At 42.1% G+C, this 19,098-nt stretch overlaps 1 protein-coding gene across 3 annotated transcripts in view; it reads right to left on the bottom strand.

Moving 5' to 3' along the window:
• The window catches only part of SH3BP5 (SH3 domain binding protein 5), a 79,669-nt gene that overhangs the window by 45,967 nt on the left and 14,604 nt on the right, over positions 1–19,098 (bottom strand). For all 3 annotated transcript variants that reach the window (XM_085573275.1, XM_021543364.4, XM_021543363.3), the window contains exon 4: positions 2,181–2,345. In XM_085573275.1, the coding sequence (XP_085429401.1) occupies positions 2,181–2,345 (165 nt within the window). The remainder of the gene's footprint in view (positions 1–2,180; positions 2,346–19,098) is intronic.

Raw genomic sequence — 19,098 nt, 5'->3', positions numbered from 1 at the left:
TTAGTGATTTCTAATGTAACTCATAGTTAATGATCTGAGTTGTCAGCAATGCTGGCAGTCAAGGAGAACTTCTGTTCTAAAAGATACCATGCCATAACCTCTTTTCATCCACAGCTTGGCAGGCAATGCCAATGTTTCCTCCTCCCGGAGATCCCAATCATTCTGCTTGCCTCACTGAACCCTGAGGACTTCATTAATTGCATGCACTGAAGCCAAGTGAAGCTTTCACCCCGTCTTAGAGAAGACACAAAACTCAGTCAAGCACTCCAAACAAACTAATGCTGGGGGTGTTCAGTCAGGACCTCCAACAGCATTTTCACCCTTCTTGGCTCTGGCCTTAGCCCTAAGACCCCCACCACAGTCAATGAAAATCATGAGACAAACTTCCATGGAACACTCTAAAAAGAAAAGAACACCATGCTCATGTTCCATGCTGCACCATGGAAAGGTGCAGATAGGTGCTTTCTGGGAACTGAGTTCACCAGACTATTTTAAGCACCAGGAATTACTGGACAACAAGTTTTCCATTCATGGAGCCTTCAGCTGCTCTGTACAGTCCACTCAGTGCCTAGGAGATTTTACAGCTGCAGTGAGTACACCTAAGTGCCCCATTTACTGTTCAGCTGTGACAAATCGAAGACAATATGGCTTGAACCAGCCCCCAACAAGCAGGTGTCCTGCAATCACTGACAGTACCTATCAACACCACCAGCACAACTCCACCAAACACTGCCAGCAGCTGCTCTGAATCACTGGGTTTGATCTTCTCAGGTGCACACCTCTCACAGACTGATTGAGGGTTTTACAAGGATGCCTTTGAAACAGCCAAAGAAAAGAAGAATCCATTGGTACACCCAAGTTGCCATTGTTTCTTTTGTCACCCAACACAAGTTCTTGTTCTGCCAGCTAGAGAGAGGTAGGTGGCAGATGTGATTGCTGCCACTGTCCACCAAAACTCAGCAGTTTAGCAGTCAGGAGCTCTAATCATCTCCTTAAACACTTCTGGTTTTCTCATCTATCAATTCTGAGAATCAAAAATTATCTACTTCTGGACTTCGTCCATACTGAGCAAGGATTACAGCTAGGGAAAATGACAGCTGGCACACACACACTGCAAAGTGTGTAAACACAGAGGTCACCACATCTGCAAATTATAACAGGGACAATAACACAAACAGTACCCTGGAGTTCATTTTCTCATTAATATATACCAGGTTGTCTATCTCTCCCCTACACATAGCCAACATCCTTTCTGTTCCCTGTTTCTTCATCAGGCAGCTGGATTTTAAAATTCACTCTGAAATTGAGGCTTTCTTATGACTGAGAAGCTTTTGCAACAGAAGAGAGCAACTGTTGCACTGAGGACAGCAAGACAATATGGGCATTGTATGGCATGATAGCATGCTTGGAATAGCAAGTTCAACTTCACTGGCACATTAAGGAAATTACAGAACAAAGGCTTTTAACTAGGATTTTTGGTTCTTTTATGTTAAAAAAGCAGAAAGGTTTATTTTAACAGAGAGAAGACAAATGACAGGAAAATTCTTCCTGACATCTGCTAGAAAGAATACTGTCTTTCTTTGTTAGTCATCTCTTCTGTAGGTTTAAAAAGACTTTACAAAGGAAATAGGACCTTGTCTAAATTCAAAGTTAATTCAGGATAAAACAGCATGCAAGCTTAAAATGCAACACACAATTTTAAGTAATTCTACATTCAAATACACATTTCTGAACCAAAGTGACTTGTTCAATTTAGTCCATACTAAGAACAGATTATACTAAAACTGGAACATGTCCCTGTTTTGCCAGGGTAAGCACTCCCATTACACACATATTCAGGAATAGGTATCCCCCTGCAATTATTCTGGCACAACTCCAAATGCAGATATGACTTAAGACATTGTTTATCCCTGTAAAATAGACAGTAATAACTTTTTTTATTTTCTGTAGAGAGCTACTCCACTACTATAGCACCACCAGACAGAGAACTAGAGTTAGCCCAGAAGCAGCCAAGGCCCAGACTGTTTACCCTTAGGCTTCATCATTTTCATAGCTTCATTTCCCACATGTCATGTATCTGGACCGAAAGGAAAAATTTGGTCTTTCAGAAACTGGGCCTCATACACCACAGGGGAAGACAAAGTATGGAAGAGGCAGATGCTGGGGCAAGTTTGCATTACCCTCTGAGTAGCATGGTTGAGCATCTCTTGCCAGGCAGAGTCAAACTGGCGCTTGTCATCTTCCAGCAGCCTCTGCTCAGCGAGAGAAATGGTCTCTTTTGCAGCACGCAGCACTTCAGTGGCCCTCTGAAAGTCCTGAGTCGCCCTCTGAGCCTCCAGCTGTGCCTAAAGGGGAAAAAAAAACAAAAGCCTGGGATTAGAGACGAAGGAATCCTCACAGGCACATTTAGAAGACCTAGGACACTAATCCCAAATTACAAAGAGTCACACTGGCATCACTGTTTCCCAAACTTTTACTTGAAATGATATATTTTTCACTGCACTAAGTCTGCTAAAACAGCAGTTCCCACCCAAAGAGGTCATTTGCCAAGAAGTTTAATTTGTAGCTGATGGCCTACAAATAAGCACCTGGCTGAGAGATAATACCAAATGATGCAGGTTTAATCACTGATAAACAAACCAAAAGAAAGTGAAATAGCAAATTAATGGCAAGTCAAGAATACACTAAGAATAGCACTCCCTGAGTTTAGTCATGGTGGATTTTTATCTGATACACCATTGATCATGCTGAGGAAATATTCTGGAATTATTACCTTGCTATAAAGAATAAACAAGTTCCCTGAGATGGTGACCGCTTCATTCTTTGGGTGTTTTTTACTTTGCTATTGCTAGTACACAACTGGTACAGCACACAGACACAAGAATAACTAAGGGAATTTTAAAAAAAAAATCTTTGACTGAATTTTTCTACATTATATATTATATATTTCATATTTTTATTTAAAAGAGTATTTTTGAGCTGTTTTGCTCAGAAATGCAACCTTTCCACTATAAGCCTCACATACAATTAATTGAACATCCAGCACTGTGAAGACAGTTTTCATTTACACTTCAATGATTTTTCAAATATAAACTAGAATTACCTAGTCCATACCAATGAAAAATGTCTTTGACTAGCCATGACTGACAGAACAAAATAATGAATAAAACTTCATGTATCATGATATACGCAGAAGGAGTCTGAGAATCAAACATGAGAAAGGACTCTGATATACGGAATACTACACTGAGAAAGATAAAATCTTACGAATAAAGGAAGAGGTTTTAGAGTGAAGAAATGGTGGCCATTTGGGATGTGGCTAAAAATTCCTGATACAAAAGTGGAACAACAGTGCATTCTTCAGCAAACAGCTGGCTACACCCCCTCAATACCAGTTGCAAATACCTCCACACTTGAGACACCACAGTTATTTGTAAAGGCAATTGAAAAAAAACTCCCTCTGCCCCATGGCAGGGGAGATGGATTCCTAAGTTAAACACAAGTCTCAAAAGGAAACAACGCACACTGAGTTTCCCTCTCCATGTCCTGAAATAGCAGCAAGCTTTTCTTACTTCCTTTCCTCTCTCATATGGAGGTACTTCACCCCAAGGTAACCATGCAAAAATAGGAATTATGTGTCAGAGGTCCTTCACTTACTAGCTAGAGAGGGAAATCAAAGTCATCACAATCAGAGCAGTAATTTCCTTCCAACCAAGGTCCCTGATGCATTTCCCTCTGAAGTGGCTGGTGACGTTTTCCACAGAGAAGTTCATCTAACCATGCCCTTTGCTGTTTTCAGGCAGTTTACACCATATCACCCAGCCTACAGCCTTTGTGAAGAGCCAGGGCACTAAAGTGTTCATTTCCACACAGAACTGCATATTCCAAGGCAGCACAGATCCTTTGGCCAACGTTAGCAGATGCACAGAACCCTGGTACAAGTTCAATGACAACATGATCTCTCCTCCTCTCTGAAAAAAAACCCCCACATGTTACATCTCCTCATCACCCAGTCACCAGCTGACTGTTTCAAAATGTATTAATACATTTTATAAATTCAGAATAAGCCTAACTATAGAATATTTTTATTTAGCCACTAACTAACCTAAACCATGATACCCAGCAAGTACAAAAATTCGCCAATAGCAAAAAAAAAAGCCATCCGAGGATCTTTAAACAAGGCTCAACCTGGGCTTCCAACAAAGAATACTGCAAAAAAGTCTGAATCTGGTCTCCAAAATATGTATTAAATTTTCTAAAAATTCCCAACTTTTTTTTTTTTGTCCAGTAAGTAAGACCTATGCTAGTAAAGGAATCAAATACAAATAAAGGCTAAAAGTTTCCCATAAAAGTAGTTTCAGATGGGATTTTAAGACAGGATGCAAATAAAATGCAAGACTCCAGTAAGAGCCTGCACCAAGTACTGCACAACGATGCTGAGGATGTCTGGAGGAAAAACAAGACCAATTTTCATGGAAAACTCTACAAGAGGGAGCCAGGTCCCCGTAGTTTCCAGCAATAAAGCTGTGAAGGCAGCTTCAGCTCCTTGGCTAACCCTTTGCATGAGCAGGCCTGCCCATGTGAGAAATGAGTTACAAACACACAAAACCAGACTGGAGACCCATTCCTAGCACAGCCAGAGCCTCCTCAGCAAGCAACTGCTTTCGAAATTCAGTACCAGCAGATCCCAGGGGCAATGCAAGCACAGAAGTACAGTTTTCTCACTGTAATGCATCAGCACTTGAAAGTTTCTGTTGGCACACATACCTGGGTCAGGGATCAAGAGCTAAGCTAGCAAAAAGCCTGCAGAGCATTAGGAGCTGAGATACTTAATCCCCACAGAAAACAACATTTAGTGGTAGCTTGCAGTACTAGCAGCTCTTCTGATGAAAGCCTTAACAGACAATTGACTTAAACAGGAAAACTGTCTTTATGATAAAAAAACCAGAAGCCAAATTTACAATTCACTTAGATTTTTGCTTGCACCTGGACCTGCAGGACACTGACAGCTGGAGCTGTTACCAGGCAGGCCCACAACCCTAGGCCCATAATCCATTCCAATTCATGCCCTCTAACTCTATGGGTAAATGGAAAACTGAAACAAAACCATACCTAAACACTCTCTCCCAGCTGCATTTGTTGAATACTACTCTGCAGCAGCAATTTAGAAACACTCTTTTGTTTCTGAGCAACATAGTTAGTCCAAATAGCAATTTAGCTTCAACAGTTATCTAAAGTCAGTCTACAGTCTTTAAGCAGCTTACTGCAAGTCTGAGAAAGAAAAAAACAAACGCTACCATAAAAAAGGATACATTAGTCATTAGAAAAACATCAACAGATTTGTGGCTTTGCCAACATGAAGAATACTCAAACACTTTCTTTTGTGCTCTAGTACAGTTACCCAATAATTAGCCTTCATTTAAAACTCCCTCCAGCACATACAAGTTGTTCTGCACCATCACCAACGGGTTGCTCTCAGTCCTAAGCCCGCAGGTCACTCCACTGGAAAAGAGAGTAGCCGTGTTCTTTATGTGCTTTTAAAACCACAGAGAAACCAGCAGGAGCTTGTCTCCATCCAGCCTCCTTATATTGCACACAAACGTTACCACTTTAGACAGTGGCTGTTTCTCTCAAGACTAAAATCCAAAATTCAAATGAATGGCTGAAAACTAGGTTGTCTCTCATCACAAACTTGTGTTTGAATTGAGAGAGGTTTAGCCTTGGGGTAGAATGAGAGAAAATGTACTAGGGATGAGGACAAAAATTGCTGAAGGAGGTTGGAGGCAAGCAGGATGTCAACTTTCTGCTTGTCATCCGTATCACTGGTGCTTGATGGAGTCTACCCAATACAGAAGTAAGGATCTCGTTCACTGTAGTCAGAAGAGCCAGTCCAGTGAAGCCTCTTTTTGAAAATAAACAAGTCCTGACACCTTGGGAACTGGGGGACCTGTACTCCAGCTCCCACTGCCACAGTGACACTGCTCATTGTGGTTCATGATCAGTACTTTCTGCCAGGAAATTCAATTGAATGTCTTCACCATTGCAGATCCTTCCTGCATCAGTGTAAAATATAAAATGGGAGCTCTAAAGAAATATAATTAGACAGCCACAGAGATGGAAGCAAAGGAGAATCCCACTGTCACAGCACATCTGTCACAGCACATGCTGTCCACCCAGAGCATCAACTCTTCCTGCCACTCTGTCTCTCCTCTGCAACTCAGTATTCTATAAGCAACCAGCTACAAACACACTTCCCATTACAGTAAATCCCTTCCTTACAACCAGCAGCACATCCAGAAATCCTGCTCTGCCCACTCAGCCCTCTCCTCATGGCCAAGAGCTCTCTTATTCCTCTATCCACCCTGTGCTGTTGTGTCTGTGTGACCTCCTCTCACCAGCTCACTCACCTCCCTGCTCTCCCTGGCTCTGACAGCACAGCCCTGAACTTCCCAGGCAGCTCCCATACACTCAGAAGTGACATGCAGTAGCAGCACTCACAGAAGCAAATCATGCACTGTGGTATAAAACATGTCAGCTTAGAAAATAAATTATGTCAAATTAAAGGGGTACTGGCAGGGTTCATAACTGCAAGCTATTAATATATTGCCGAAAGATGCTCAGTCCTGACAAATCCCTTTTGAGGGATAAAAGCTGCACCCCCACGGGCAGTCCCCTGCTTAGCCTACACAGGGCCTTGCACAGAAGGGAACCAAGCACAACAGACAGATTATGTTGTCAGCCAGAAATTAAAAAAGCACTAGGCCATGGCAAGCTAACAGAAGAAAACAAAACCAGGCACTTTTTAAATGTAGTCCTCCTGGAACTGACAGCACCATACAGACATCTGCTTGTCCATTCTCAGAGCAGAAAACCGTGCATTCTTTAATTATGAAATACAATTTTCTGATCAGTCCACATTACTTCTATTGACCCAAACCCTCTTTGTAGCCAAGACCTTGCCCAGCTGCTAATAGAGGATTCTTCCCCACCCTCCCATATATACCTTGACCCTACGACATATTTCCGTTTCATCTCATCTCCTCTCTGTGTTTTTGTTTCTGCACAGTATCACTGACACTGAAACATGGCACCACACAGCTATAGCATTCCTCTGAGGTTAGCCAATGTCTAATGTACCCTGGCAGGCACTGCTCAGCCTCTGACACATGAACGCACCTGCACACAGCTAACAGCCCAGCCAGGCTTCCCCAAAGAGATGCAGAGGGCTCATTTTGTGGAGAGAAGCACATGCAGAATTTCTCCCCTTGGCCAGCCTCACCAGAGGCCAAACCTCAAGTATTGATAATTAATAAAAAGGGCATCACAACACAACTAGAAATTTTCCCACTAGAAATATCAGTCAGCAAAGATCAGATATTTTCCAAATTGCCTTCTCATTACCAAGTGAATCTATCCCATCTGCACTGCCAAAGCCCCGACATCCACTTTATTTCAGCATCTCTGAGTTACTGCCAATGAAAGACATGACAATTTCTGTTTATGAAATCACCATAAGCTGGAACGTGAAGGGAACACACAGCTGCTGGTCAGAACAAGGCACCAGCACACCACGTGCTGGCCCAAGGCCTTTGCTCTAGAAAGCACTTGTTTGTTACTGTGAAACCAATGTTTCTCCCGCCCATTAATCTTTTAAACAATAGTTTAATTGCCACCAGCAAACATGTACTTGCTTACTAGCAAATAATGATTAACTGTGTTCCAGTCCCACTCTTCAGAAGGAATCAAGTTTCAGCTGTTTTCATTCTGGCCCCCTTTCCTTCTTGTATCAACATTCCACATTAATTTGCTCTGCAAAGTACAACAGAGAACACATTTTGAAACAAGAACTTTACTCCATCAATCTCCCACCAGAGCTGTTGTAGCACTGCCTGTCCTCAGGGTTCCCTCTGGTTGCAGGGACTGCACCAGGGCATTCTGCACAAGCTTCTGGCAGGAATGAGGACAGCAGGATCACCACTCATTGACCACAGCATCCCCATCTCACCCAACCCTTCAGTGATTCAGAAGCACCCAAGGGGAACACAGTTGAGTGCTCTCTGCACCTCTCACAGTAACCAGCCACTGAGTGCTGCTATTTCAGCTTCAGTTTTCCCCAACCTGTTTTAATTCAGCTGGCAGGAAGGAACAAGAGCAGCAGCCTAGATGTCAGCACAAGGGCTCATAATGCTCAACATTCAAACAAACAACTTTGGCACTGGCACAGCTCCATCCATGACAAATCTGCGAATGCCACTAAGTCAGGAGGTGGCTGAAAAGGCAAAACCTCAGCTTAGATGAACCTTGGGAAACTTGACTGGGTCAAGAGACACTTTACAACAAGGAAACCTGTGGAGTCCTGCACTTGGGGTGGAACAATCCCATAGTCAGCCCTGTCTAAAAGGAACTGCACACTACAACAGGTGTCAGGCTGAGAAAGCTGAGAAGGTGCAGATCCAAACCATATCCTAGGCTAAACTAAGAGGGCCACAGCTGGCCAATCCTGCAGACAGGTTACACAGAGAGGTTTCAAATCCCCATCTCTGGCAATCTTCAAGACTTGGCAAAACCATGACTGATGCAATCCAGCAATGTAACAGTTCTGCTTTCAGCAGAAAGTTGGGATCTGATGACCTCCAAAGGTCCTGCACAACAAGCATTTCTATCAAATACCATCATATTTTTCCTAGTTTCTCAAAATCTAAAGAACATTTTTGCAAAAACGTTGCAGTGATGCTGAATGTTCTCCTAGCTACTCAGATGTATTTATTTTCCTAAACAGACTAGTGGTGCAACTGGGGGGGGTGGGGCGGTGTAAGGGCTCTGTTTGCTTTTTTTAAGAACCATGAGCTTCCTTTCCCCTCTCCCTCCAGCCTAAACACACTGATCCAAACCAGAACTGAAAAGTAGTAAAAACACCCCAGAAACCCCTCCTAGCTATACTTTTATAAAAATTTCTAAAATCCAAGACCTTGGGAGCGACTTCATTTTGACAGATCTATGAGCCCTGAGCTATATAATCTATGATGACTCTTTACATCAAAAAAAGAGAGTCTCTCAAGAGTCTGAGATACCCTTGTGTTCTTTAAGCAGTTTATTATAAAGTTATACAATTGAACATGGGTTAGGAATTTGTTTTTTCAAAAGTAGATTGAAAACTTTTTAACTGTATGGAGAAGGCAGAGGGGAGGAAAATGTGAAAACAAGCCCTGGTAGAGTTTTGTGAAACACAAATCATTTCCTCCCTTCACTGCATAACTATTGAAATGCCTATGGAACACTAAAACCATGTGAAGCTTAGTCTCTGCTTTTGATTAGGTGTTTTATTCTTGTGCTGGGTTTTTTGGTCCCCTACGTGCATCCACCTCTTCTCTTCTAACAGCCAAATTGTTGCAGAACTGACCCAACTTCTGGTTGTGTGTTACATTCCTATGTAGTCTATAAAAAGGTTCAGGAAATAAGAGCAGACCTACAAAGCATGCTGTGCTAAAGTTAGGTGGTATGTGTAACTCCTTTAAGACAGGATTACTAATGTGTTCAAAGACCCAGAAGGTTCAGGGCACAACCAAAAGCTCATTCATTAGCTGCTTCTTTCACCAGCATGCAGACAGCTGACTCCTCGAAGGCAGAATCCCACCTCCCTTCTTTGGGAGCTGTGGAAAGAAATAAAGAAAATATCTGAACACACAGTTCCCTTAAACACTGTTAAGGCCAGTGTTGGACTGGACTGAACAATCAGCTGCCAGCCCTTCTCTGCTTTCTGGCAGCTCCCATCTAGACTGTAACCAAGATCTTGTGAAATGAGGGCAAGGAGCTGATGGAGCCACGAGCCCTATGATCCCTGTCACTGTGCAGTCAGTCATCTGAAACCGGCTGCTCTCCTCCCTGGTCTTTATTGATGTAGCTCCTTGCCTTACAGGAACAGGGAGGTGATGCTCACTTGGGAGCAGAGATTGCATGGGAGACATTACCCCAAGCCTTCTTTGCCCCTCCTTTGTTTTTCATGTGGTTGTTGAGAGATGCTGGTGCGCCTGAAGTTACTCACACTAATTAACAAGTCTGTGGCACCAGAATATGACAAATGGTTCAGTCTAATACCATCCAGGCACAGCCTTCTTGGGCATTCACTGCCATCTGCTTGTTAGTTGTGCAATTGTCTGTGGCCAAAATTATTAAGCTGCTGCTTTCTGGAAGAGGGGATGATAAAATATGTCCAGGTTTCCATCTCAAAGGTAAAGATCTTATTAAGAGAGAAAAACACTGAGATAAATCCTCCCTGCTCTATGCACCTGTATTCTGAGAGCTTAGGCAGTGAGTCAGCAAGTCCAGGGTTTACAGCTGGTTTCCAGAGGCTCTACATGCTCATCTGTACCTGGCAGCAGCCTGCTTTGCTGGAATTAAATATAGAAGCAAGGAACAACTCCCATTAAAACACCCTGGAAGAGGTATACCACCTGCATTAGTGGCTTTTTCTAATTATCCATGATAATCAACATTCACACACAGATACAACAGGTATGTTCAGGAGAAACACCGGATCATTGTCTCATGCAATCACCACCAAAGCAGTAAATGTTTTTAAGCAGACATTTCCAGAGTGCTGGCAAGGGATTGGCAGCCTGGTTCTGAAAGCACATCTTGTGCATTCATACTGGCATAAGCAAAGACAAGGCATGTGAGTAGGAGTTTCACCTGGCTGATGGGAGGTTCTGGACATGTTCTCCCAGTTCCCAGAAAGCCCCACACCCACCAGCCTGTCCTCAATACCAGGAATACACTCTGGAAGAAAGTTCTAGGCTGACCTTGTCCACCTCTGCATGCTCACAGATACTTTTTGAAAAGTCATTCTCCTAAGGGACATGTTGAAGATGACTATTGACCCTTCAACATTTTTTCCCAGTCAAATTACACAACTCCATAGCACAGGTGAGTAACAGGCTTGCTTCACTTAATCAGAAAAGTTGCAGGTGGTGTCTTGGACTAATGAAGGGCTAAATCCATTCCTCGAAGGAAATAGTCTAGATAGCAGCAGGAATAGGGAATATGCCAATTCCACTTCACAGCAATAAAATCCTCCTTTGAGAACAAGCCATTAGCACACTTCACCAAATTAAAAAACTTACCAAGACAAACCAAACAACAACAACAAAACAAAAAACAAATAGCGACCAGAAGCAGACAAAGCTAAAAGAGGTGGACACTTCTCCCACATCCTGGCAGCAAAATTTCTTGTTGAATAGTACTTTTTGTTTGCTGCAATTGGGATATATTTCTTATAGAAACTAAGTCAATGGAGAGGCATTCCAATATGCTAATTTCCTAATACAGAAATTAGAATCTTCAGATAATCTTTTCCAGCAAGAACAGACAAAAGCTCCAGAATTCATTCTGTTTTACTAGAAGTCATAATGAAACCCATCCAGAAGGCAGTAACCAACATCCATATCATATCTGTTTTGGCAGCAGACCTCAGCTTGAGTATTTATCACTCCAAAATAAACTCCCACCTATTTAGACCACTGTGCACAATAAACACTTGGTTGGCTGAAAAAATTCCCCAAAGTTGCAAGACTTGTGCTGCCTTCAGAAGTCACCCCTGAGCAATTACCACTCAAAACAGGTACACAGGATATCACCCTGACCTCAAGTCACCCAGGCTCAAATGCCAGCTACTATTTTTAACAGATTATCCTGTCTGTGGTTTACAATATCTTGAAATAGACTTTACTAGAGGCCAGGGAAAAAAACCAGGGGAGAAAATGGTGAGAGGCAACAAAGCAAAGCAACCTTTCCTTTAAATTGTTCTTTTTTTTCTGTAGATCAGCGTTCTGGCAGTAGCTGTGCAAGTGCTGCATTCACACAAAGGAATACACAACTTAATCTCTCTGGGTTTTCCAAATTGAAAAGGATGCAAAATGATGTCACTCAAATCTTCATACAAGAGCAGAGGGAAAAAGGGATTCTGTTCTATTTTCACATTCCAGCACTCTTTAAGAGCTGCTTTCACCTTCCTGCCAGTTCCAGTATCCAAACTGCATCTGTAGCTAAACATAATAGCTAGATCACCTATATCACTTCTTGCTGCCTAAATCAGCTGACATCTATCAAAAAAAAAAAAAAAAAATTCTGCACCAGCCTTCCCTTTGTTACTCCAAAGAACTGAGGATATTTCCACACCAACTCAACCCAGTATTCCATTACTTCAGACCTACTTGCACAATACTTTAAGTATTTCACAACAGAAAAAAACCCCACACTCTTAAAGGTAGGAAAAAATAATTAGGTCATTTGATTCCCAGCAATTAATGGAGAAATTGAACAGCTATCTGGCTTTGATCTACTGCCATCCACTATGACTGAGAACTGATGGAGGCTTTGTAGGGTTGGAGAAAGTGGGAGAAAGAGACACCAAAAGAGAGAGTAAATTTTTTTCATCTCTCATAGATAAATTATTCAAAACAGAATTTACAGTATTTTCTTCTGTGAAGTAGTATTTTCTTTTCTGCGAAGAAAATCAGAAGAGGGAAGAACCTCTAATTTAAAGTGCACAGTCAACAAATTTACATGATGGAGCCCTCCAAGGCACATCAGCAAATAACCACAAGAAAACACTTTTTGTATCAATAGCTTATACAACCATCCTTCAACAGAACAGAGCTCATACAAACCAGAAATGTAGGGTGTATGAATACCAGCACAGAATAACTAAACCCATTCATTGATGCACAGAGGCTCTGAGAGGTACAGGCGATCTAACTTTTAGACAGGGACACACACAGAACTTACTGACACAGGTATTTCAACAAGCAAGTGGTTAAAATTAGTTCCCACTATCTAAAATGTGCCAAGAACATTGTACTTGCAGATGATATTGTCACATATGCCACCTCTTCTGCAGGAAATAAAAGCAACAGAGCACTAAATTTGAATCAGGTAAGGATTTTTTTTCTGTTCATCTGAGAAGTAGCAGTTGTCAGTGTTCCCAAACATGGGACAGATTAAGAGGGTAAAAACCTGCCAGCCACACTAACCTACTGTCCTATTAGTAAGTTTGATAGGAAGACAAACACATTAAGGAGCTTTCCTTCAGAGATCAGATCTTTGGCATAACTTTCCCAAGCCAACCAGGCAACATCTGTCATCTTCTCGACAGTTTAAGGACACCTGGTTTGACACACTCCAATATCACACTGTTCAACCAGGTGACAGAGCCAGAACACAAAAGTCACATTAAGTCAGGCTTTAAGTAAATAAATAAAGTTAATAAATCAGCCAGGCAAAACCTAGCTTGTTGACCCAGGTAAGTGACCCTGAGTTCCTTGCTTCCTAGGCTTTGTTGCTGCTTTGGCCTCAAGGAAAATGCAACAGAACCACGTTTCTAGACTTAAAATACATTTTTCAAGTTCTAAGCATTCAGGTGGAACAAACAGAGCACACCAAGCACAAGCTCTGTGCAGCAGCAGTGAGACACTGAGCACTGATGGCAGGGTAGTGACTCCCACACACTGCTCACAGGGTTTCAGATCCCAACTGTGCAAACATGACAGAAGAGCATGAGAGGCACTCCATCAAACTTTGAGCATGGCAAAACATTTGCTTGACTGAATCCCAAGTACATCCTGCTTCAGAAAAAGCTTACAAAATTCAGTGATTCCCTGGTGAAAGTCCAGGAAGTGACTCCTCACTCTCAATAACAAAGTTAGAGGTTCCCTTGCTTGGCTTATGCCCTCTTCAGCCCCACTGCCAGGCACGCATCGTGTGGGAAGGAAGATTAATACAGTGAGAATGTCCTTTGGTGTCACAGCAGTGGGAACTCCACATTTCACCACAGTACTGACGTCACATCTACATGGTTTCCCCAAGATTTAATGATGTGTTTTGTAATAAAAAAAAACAAAAACATTGGTGGGAAGAAGGAGGTCAGACCTAGAGCAGACCCACAGGGAGCAAAAAGGTAAAAAGGACATGCAAAACTTCACAGGCAAACAGGTACTACACACAGCCTCAATGCTTCGTATTTTCAGGCACTTCTTGCACAGCTCACCTACGTTTCATTCCTTTACCATTTCTTCACAGCACTGAGCTCCCAATTTCTCACACAGCAAGTTCCATGTCTCTTTTCCCTTCAGAACACACCAGTCATCTGTCCCAGGCAAGGCTTGTGCTGCCTGTCTGCCTCCCTCCCATGCCTGGCCTGCCACAGCGCCAGCCGAGGCCATCACATCAGCCTCCATTCCAGACAGGTTGGGAGCAAAGTTCAGGAAGGGAGCTGCTCCCCTGCCTCTCCATCACGTAACCTAAAAATCACAGCCATTTCCATATGGTTGATTTCCAGACCCAGGGAGAGTGGCTTCTCATGCCATACACCCCACCTTCCCAATCCAGGCATCATTCCCTCCCATCTCCCACTGCCAAGAGGCTACCCTAGACCCACCAGGGCAGCTGCAATACAGCATCCTCAGTTAAAAGGGCAAACAGCACAGGCAAGGCACAAACAACACTACACTGCCAGCCTAGACTGGTTATTGTAAAAGGCCAGAGCAGCAACATCCATCCAAACAACAAATAATACAAAATTCAAAAAAAAAGTCCTAGTGATCAGACAAGGGGAACAGTTTAAAACTAAAGGGGAGATATTTAGATTACACATTAGGAAGAAATGATTTACTCAGAGAGTACTGAGGCACTGTATCAGGCTGCCCAGAGCAGTTGTGGATGCCCATCCCTGGAAGTGTTCAAGAATGGGATGACTTGGGCATTGAACAGCCTGGTCTAGTGAGTGGCACCTATGCCTATGGCAGGTGGGCTGGAACTTGTTGATATTTAAGGTCCCTTCTAACCCAAACCACTTCATGACTGTATGATTACTTAACAATAACAGCACTGAACTACAGCTACAGAAAGTAGTTAAGTGCTCTGGGTGTTTGGTTTTTTCCTTAAACTGTTGGGAGAATTTGCAGGTGGTTTGCCAAAGTTTATTTCCAAGTCTCTGTATTTCTTCCCTTCAAAATGTGAATCTACATGATAGTTATTTGGTTTATGAACAGTTAATCAGAAACACTCCTTCAGCCAGGAAAGGTCAGCTGGTTGTTCCACTGTAACTGTGCCAATAATTTTGCTTTTTACTAGCTCCATGGCAAGTCTCCAAACAGGAATGCAAGTCTGTCACAGTTCTGCTGACATTTAATTTTTGCTTCTCAAGTTCCTTCTCCCTCCACCTATTTTTTTTTTTTTTGCCAAGATAGGCTTACCAGATTAGACAAATCAGTCTTAACTCCTTGTTGTCCTAAACATGAGCATCAGAACTTCAGCTCCTAAAAGTAGGATGGAGAAGGAGATCCTTATGACATGGGAAGTCAATATATGGATAGATAACACATTTAGTGCCTAGGAACCAGAGGGAAAGACCTGGATATCTACCACTGTTGGAACTGGACCCAGGAGCTGCCATGTACACTCAGTGGTGCCCTCCTTTTCCCAGCAGAGCCAGCTGGTGCTGTGATCCCATTAGCTCTCACTGACTGAGTGAATTTGGATAGAAAACTTGGGTGCTATGTGAATTGACACTGGCAAGACCACCATTTCCAGCTCCTAATTAATCTTTAAGGATGTTCAGCAGTTTTGAACCTCCAAGTTACATGAATTTAAAAAGCTTTTGTTCCCTGAGCTAAGGAAGTTACCAGCTGTAACTTTCCACACTTGCCACACTACTTTCAGACATCTCAAGCCGTATACTTAGAAGCTGAAATGCAGTGGCCACCTCAGAAAGTTTTGTTCATTTACTGCCTTGATCTCTACAAAGAAGGGTATCAGTCTCATCTGCTGAGGAAGAATCTTCCAGCTAGGTAGGTGTGCTCTTATCTGCTTACACCCCTCCCACCTTTACCACCAAGTGGTTCAGTTCCTCCTCCATTCCTGTTCTGCAAGATTACAGCAGCTACTTTTCATCCTGATTCACTTTGAATAAAAAAATTCATTGAATCACATCAAAATTCATATTTGAGAGAGGAATTAATTTCCCAATAGTAACTGGGCTCCCCTAAGTTTTGTGAAGACAAGCAGAATGGAGGTGCAGGATCTGAATATCTGAAAGCTCACCTCTAATAATTCTTTATTCTCTCAGCTGATTTCTTCACACATATGTGGCAATCCAGTTATAAAATATTACCTGAGCAAAAGATCAGTGAGGTGAGAGAAAGGAGCTCTACAACATAAAAAGTTGCAGTGAACAGGACGGGACATCTGCCCCTACTTGTCTATCAACTGCACTTCCTCTTGGGTATGCCTGGACATCAATGGAGCTTCCATTGAGAAGCAGAAGAGAGAAGAACCACTGTAAATACTCATTCCAGCAGGTATTTCCAAGCCTTTTCAGATAAAAGAGTGCTCCTTAAGTATGAAAACATCATAAAAAAAAAATTACTTGTAAAACCTAGGAAGACTGACCCAAGCAGAAGTAGAACATGCATATCCTCCAACACACTGCTGTATGAACACATGGTACATGTGGGTCCTTTACTGAGACATACAGACAGGTACAACCTAGCATGGATCTTTCATCTATTTTTGCCTGAAGCAAGTTTTTTGACACTTTTTTGTAAAAGCTAAATGAGGCAGGGGGGCAGAGAGGTGAAGGGGATATCACAAATCAAAACCACATCTCTCCCAAATAGGCTCAGAACTAAAGCTGAACAAAGCATCCTTGCCTACTCCCAATCTGAGCTAATAAAATGCAACCCCTCACCCTGCCACAAAACCAAACCAAACCAGCCCACCACCAAACAAAAACCAACCAACAAAAAAGAACCAAAAACAAACCAAAAAATGCTGAAACTCAATTAAAAGCAATACTCCCAGGTCTTTTAGTCAGGTTACGGTCACTAAAAATGCATGGATTGTTTTATTTGTAGGGGTGGGAACACACTTTTATCAGATCCTTTTTCTAGCAGAAGCAAAGCAGAAAGGCATGTCTCCTGTTCAATCTGTCTATGGGTTCACAAGTGATGATGTATAGACAGCAGTGTTTTAATGGCACCTCTCACCCAGTGACCCCAAAGTGCTTTTACTTCCTTTAATGAACTCAGCTTCACAGCAGCATGACAGCTTCATTTTACATGGGAACTGAGAGACATGAAGTCATTCATCTGTGCCATGCAGCAGCACAAAATCAGCTCCTGCCAGCCCAGTGATTTATGCATTAGACCACACTTGCTTTTGCACAGCATCCTGTCACCAGGGCTGTCACTTGCTCTGTCACTTGCTCAGACACCACTGTGAACACTATTGCACAGGCACTTTCCAGCCCCAGCCCTGCAAAATGTTAAGTCAACAGTGACTTAAGACACTCCTTACCTCAGAGGCTCAGGACTTCTGTTTACATTATTAATGTTTCCTGACAACTTCATCCTTCTTCCCCATTAGCTTTGGGTAAGAAAAGTCTAATTCTTTGACTAGACAACTAGGGAAGCAGCTACTAGTAGAAAAAAAAAAATTAAAAAGAATAAACCACCATCCAAACCAGACAAACATATGAAGTTTGATCTTCTGAACATTTAGAACCTGAGTCACCTTCTGTATTACAGGAATTTCATATTGCTTCAATGTGGGCATTGCTTGTGTACATGCACAATCCTCTACCAAGGTTCTTCCACTGAACATGGGCATTACTGCATAAGTTAAAGAACAACATGAAAAGACAATATGCCAAACAAAAGATACTCTCACAGCAGAAGTACTTCAAAATTTAATTAAACAACAAATTTGAATCAAAATCCTCCAAAACAGTAAGGTGTTGTCTGCAATCAACACAAAAGGCACACTGCTGTACCAAATGAGGAATCACAACAGTTCTGTCTTGGCAGAAGTTACATGAAATCTCCTTGAACATGAATATTAGCTAGATCTCACTTGAGTCTCAGCAAAAGCCAAATACTACTGCTTTGGTACCAACAGACAGCATCCTGACTGCCTGTGCCACCATTTCAGAGGGCAAAGTACTCAGACCATAACACTGAGGGACCAGTGTTCTGGTGAAGAAAAGTTTGACCCTGAGATAGGCCAAGCCACGGCTCTCTCAGCAAACATTCCACAAACAAGATCCTACAGGACTTTTGCATAAGAGAGTTAATTTGTTTCAAATTCCCTATCTTCTGCCAACACAGGATTGCACAAGATCGGGATAAGGGTGAGTAGACAAAAGGGTTCAAGGTCCTAAAGCTTCTCCAGTATTATACTTCAGTTGGTGACCTGGTTTTTGGTGACCCCACATCACTGCCCTCATACCTTTTTAATGGATTTTACCTTAATAGATGAAACATGTATTTCCAAAAGAGACTTGTGCTGGTGCCATGTGAAAGCAAACTCCTCAATGTGACTTACTACAGCTTGCATCAGGAATTTACCCTGCAGCTGACATCTTAAACCCAAGTAACTCTGGACAACTCCTGCATTTCTGCCAAACTAAGTCATTAATTATGCAATTCTGTATTTCCAAAAGGCTTAAAATTTACAAGGTCATAGTTTTACTTCCCTTTAGTGAGAACAACGAAGAGGAATTTACACTTCCCTTTCACTTACCAGTAGAGTCACTCAATTTTCCCTTATTGTTTAATTAAAGCTGTTTCAGGCCCCAAAAACCTTGTGCCTATATTTTTGGATGCAGCCTGATGGCTCTAAAATAAGTGAAAAGAAAGAAGGAGGTAGACAATTCTTCATAGGTCAGATGATGTTAACAATTTAAATAAAAAATAACAAGCTCTTCCCATGATTTCTCTACAGTTTTGCAAATCAAAGTAAAAAAAGAAATGCAAATTGACACCTAACCATGTTAATACTCTGGTACATTCCTCTATTTTCATATTTCCCTACCTATTCACTCCTTCTCCATAATTCAATCATTGTGGATTTGCTCCCAGTTAAGTGGAACTTTTCTAGATTAAATTAAAACTAGAAAAACTCTTTAGGCAGATACTTTATTGATTAATGGCACCAATCTTTCCAATCTCCCAGCTTCCAGATAGACTCACCATTGTTCAGTGCTTGCATTTCTCTTGCCCTCACATTTTCCATTTTAAGATGTTATTAGACAAAGGGCAAAAGAGA

Source organism: Lonchura striata, chromosome 2 (assembly GCF_050655825.1).
Source record: "Lonchura striata isolate lonStrDom1 chromosome 2, ASM5065582v1, whole genome shotgun sequence".
In the NCBI taxonomy this organism is placed as follows: Eukaryota; Metazoa; Chordata; class Aves; order Passeriformes; family Estrildidae; genus Lonchura; species Lonchura striata.
This window is presented reverse-complemented; position numbering and strand designations above follow the sequence as displayed.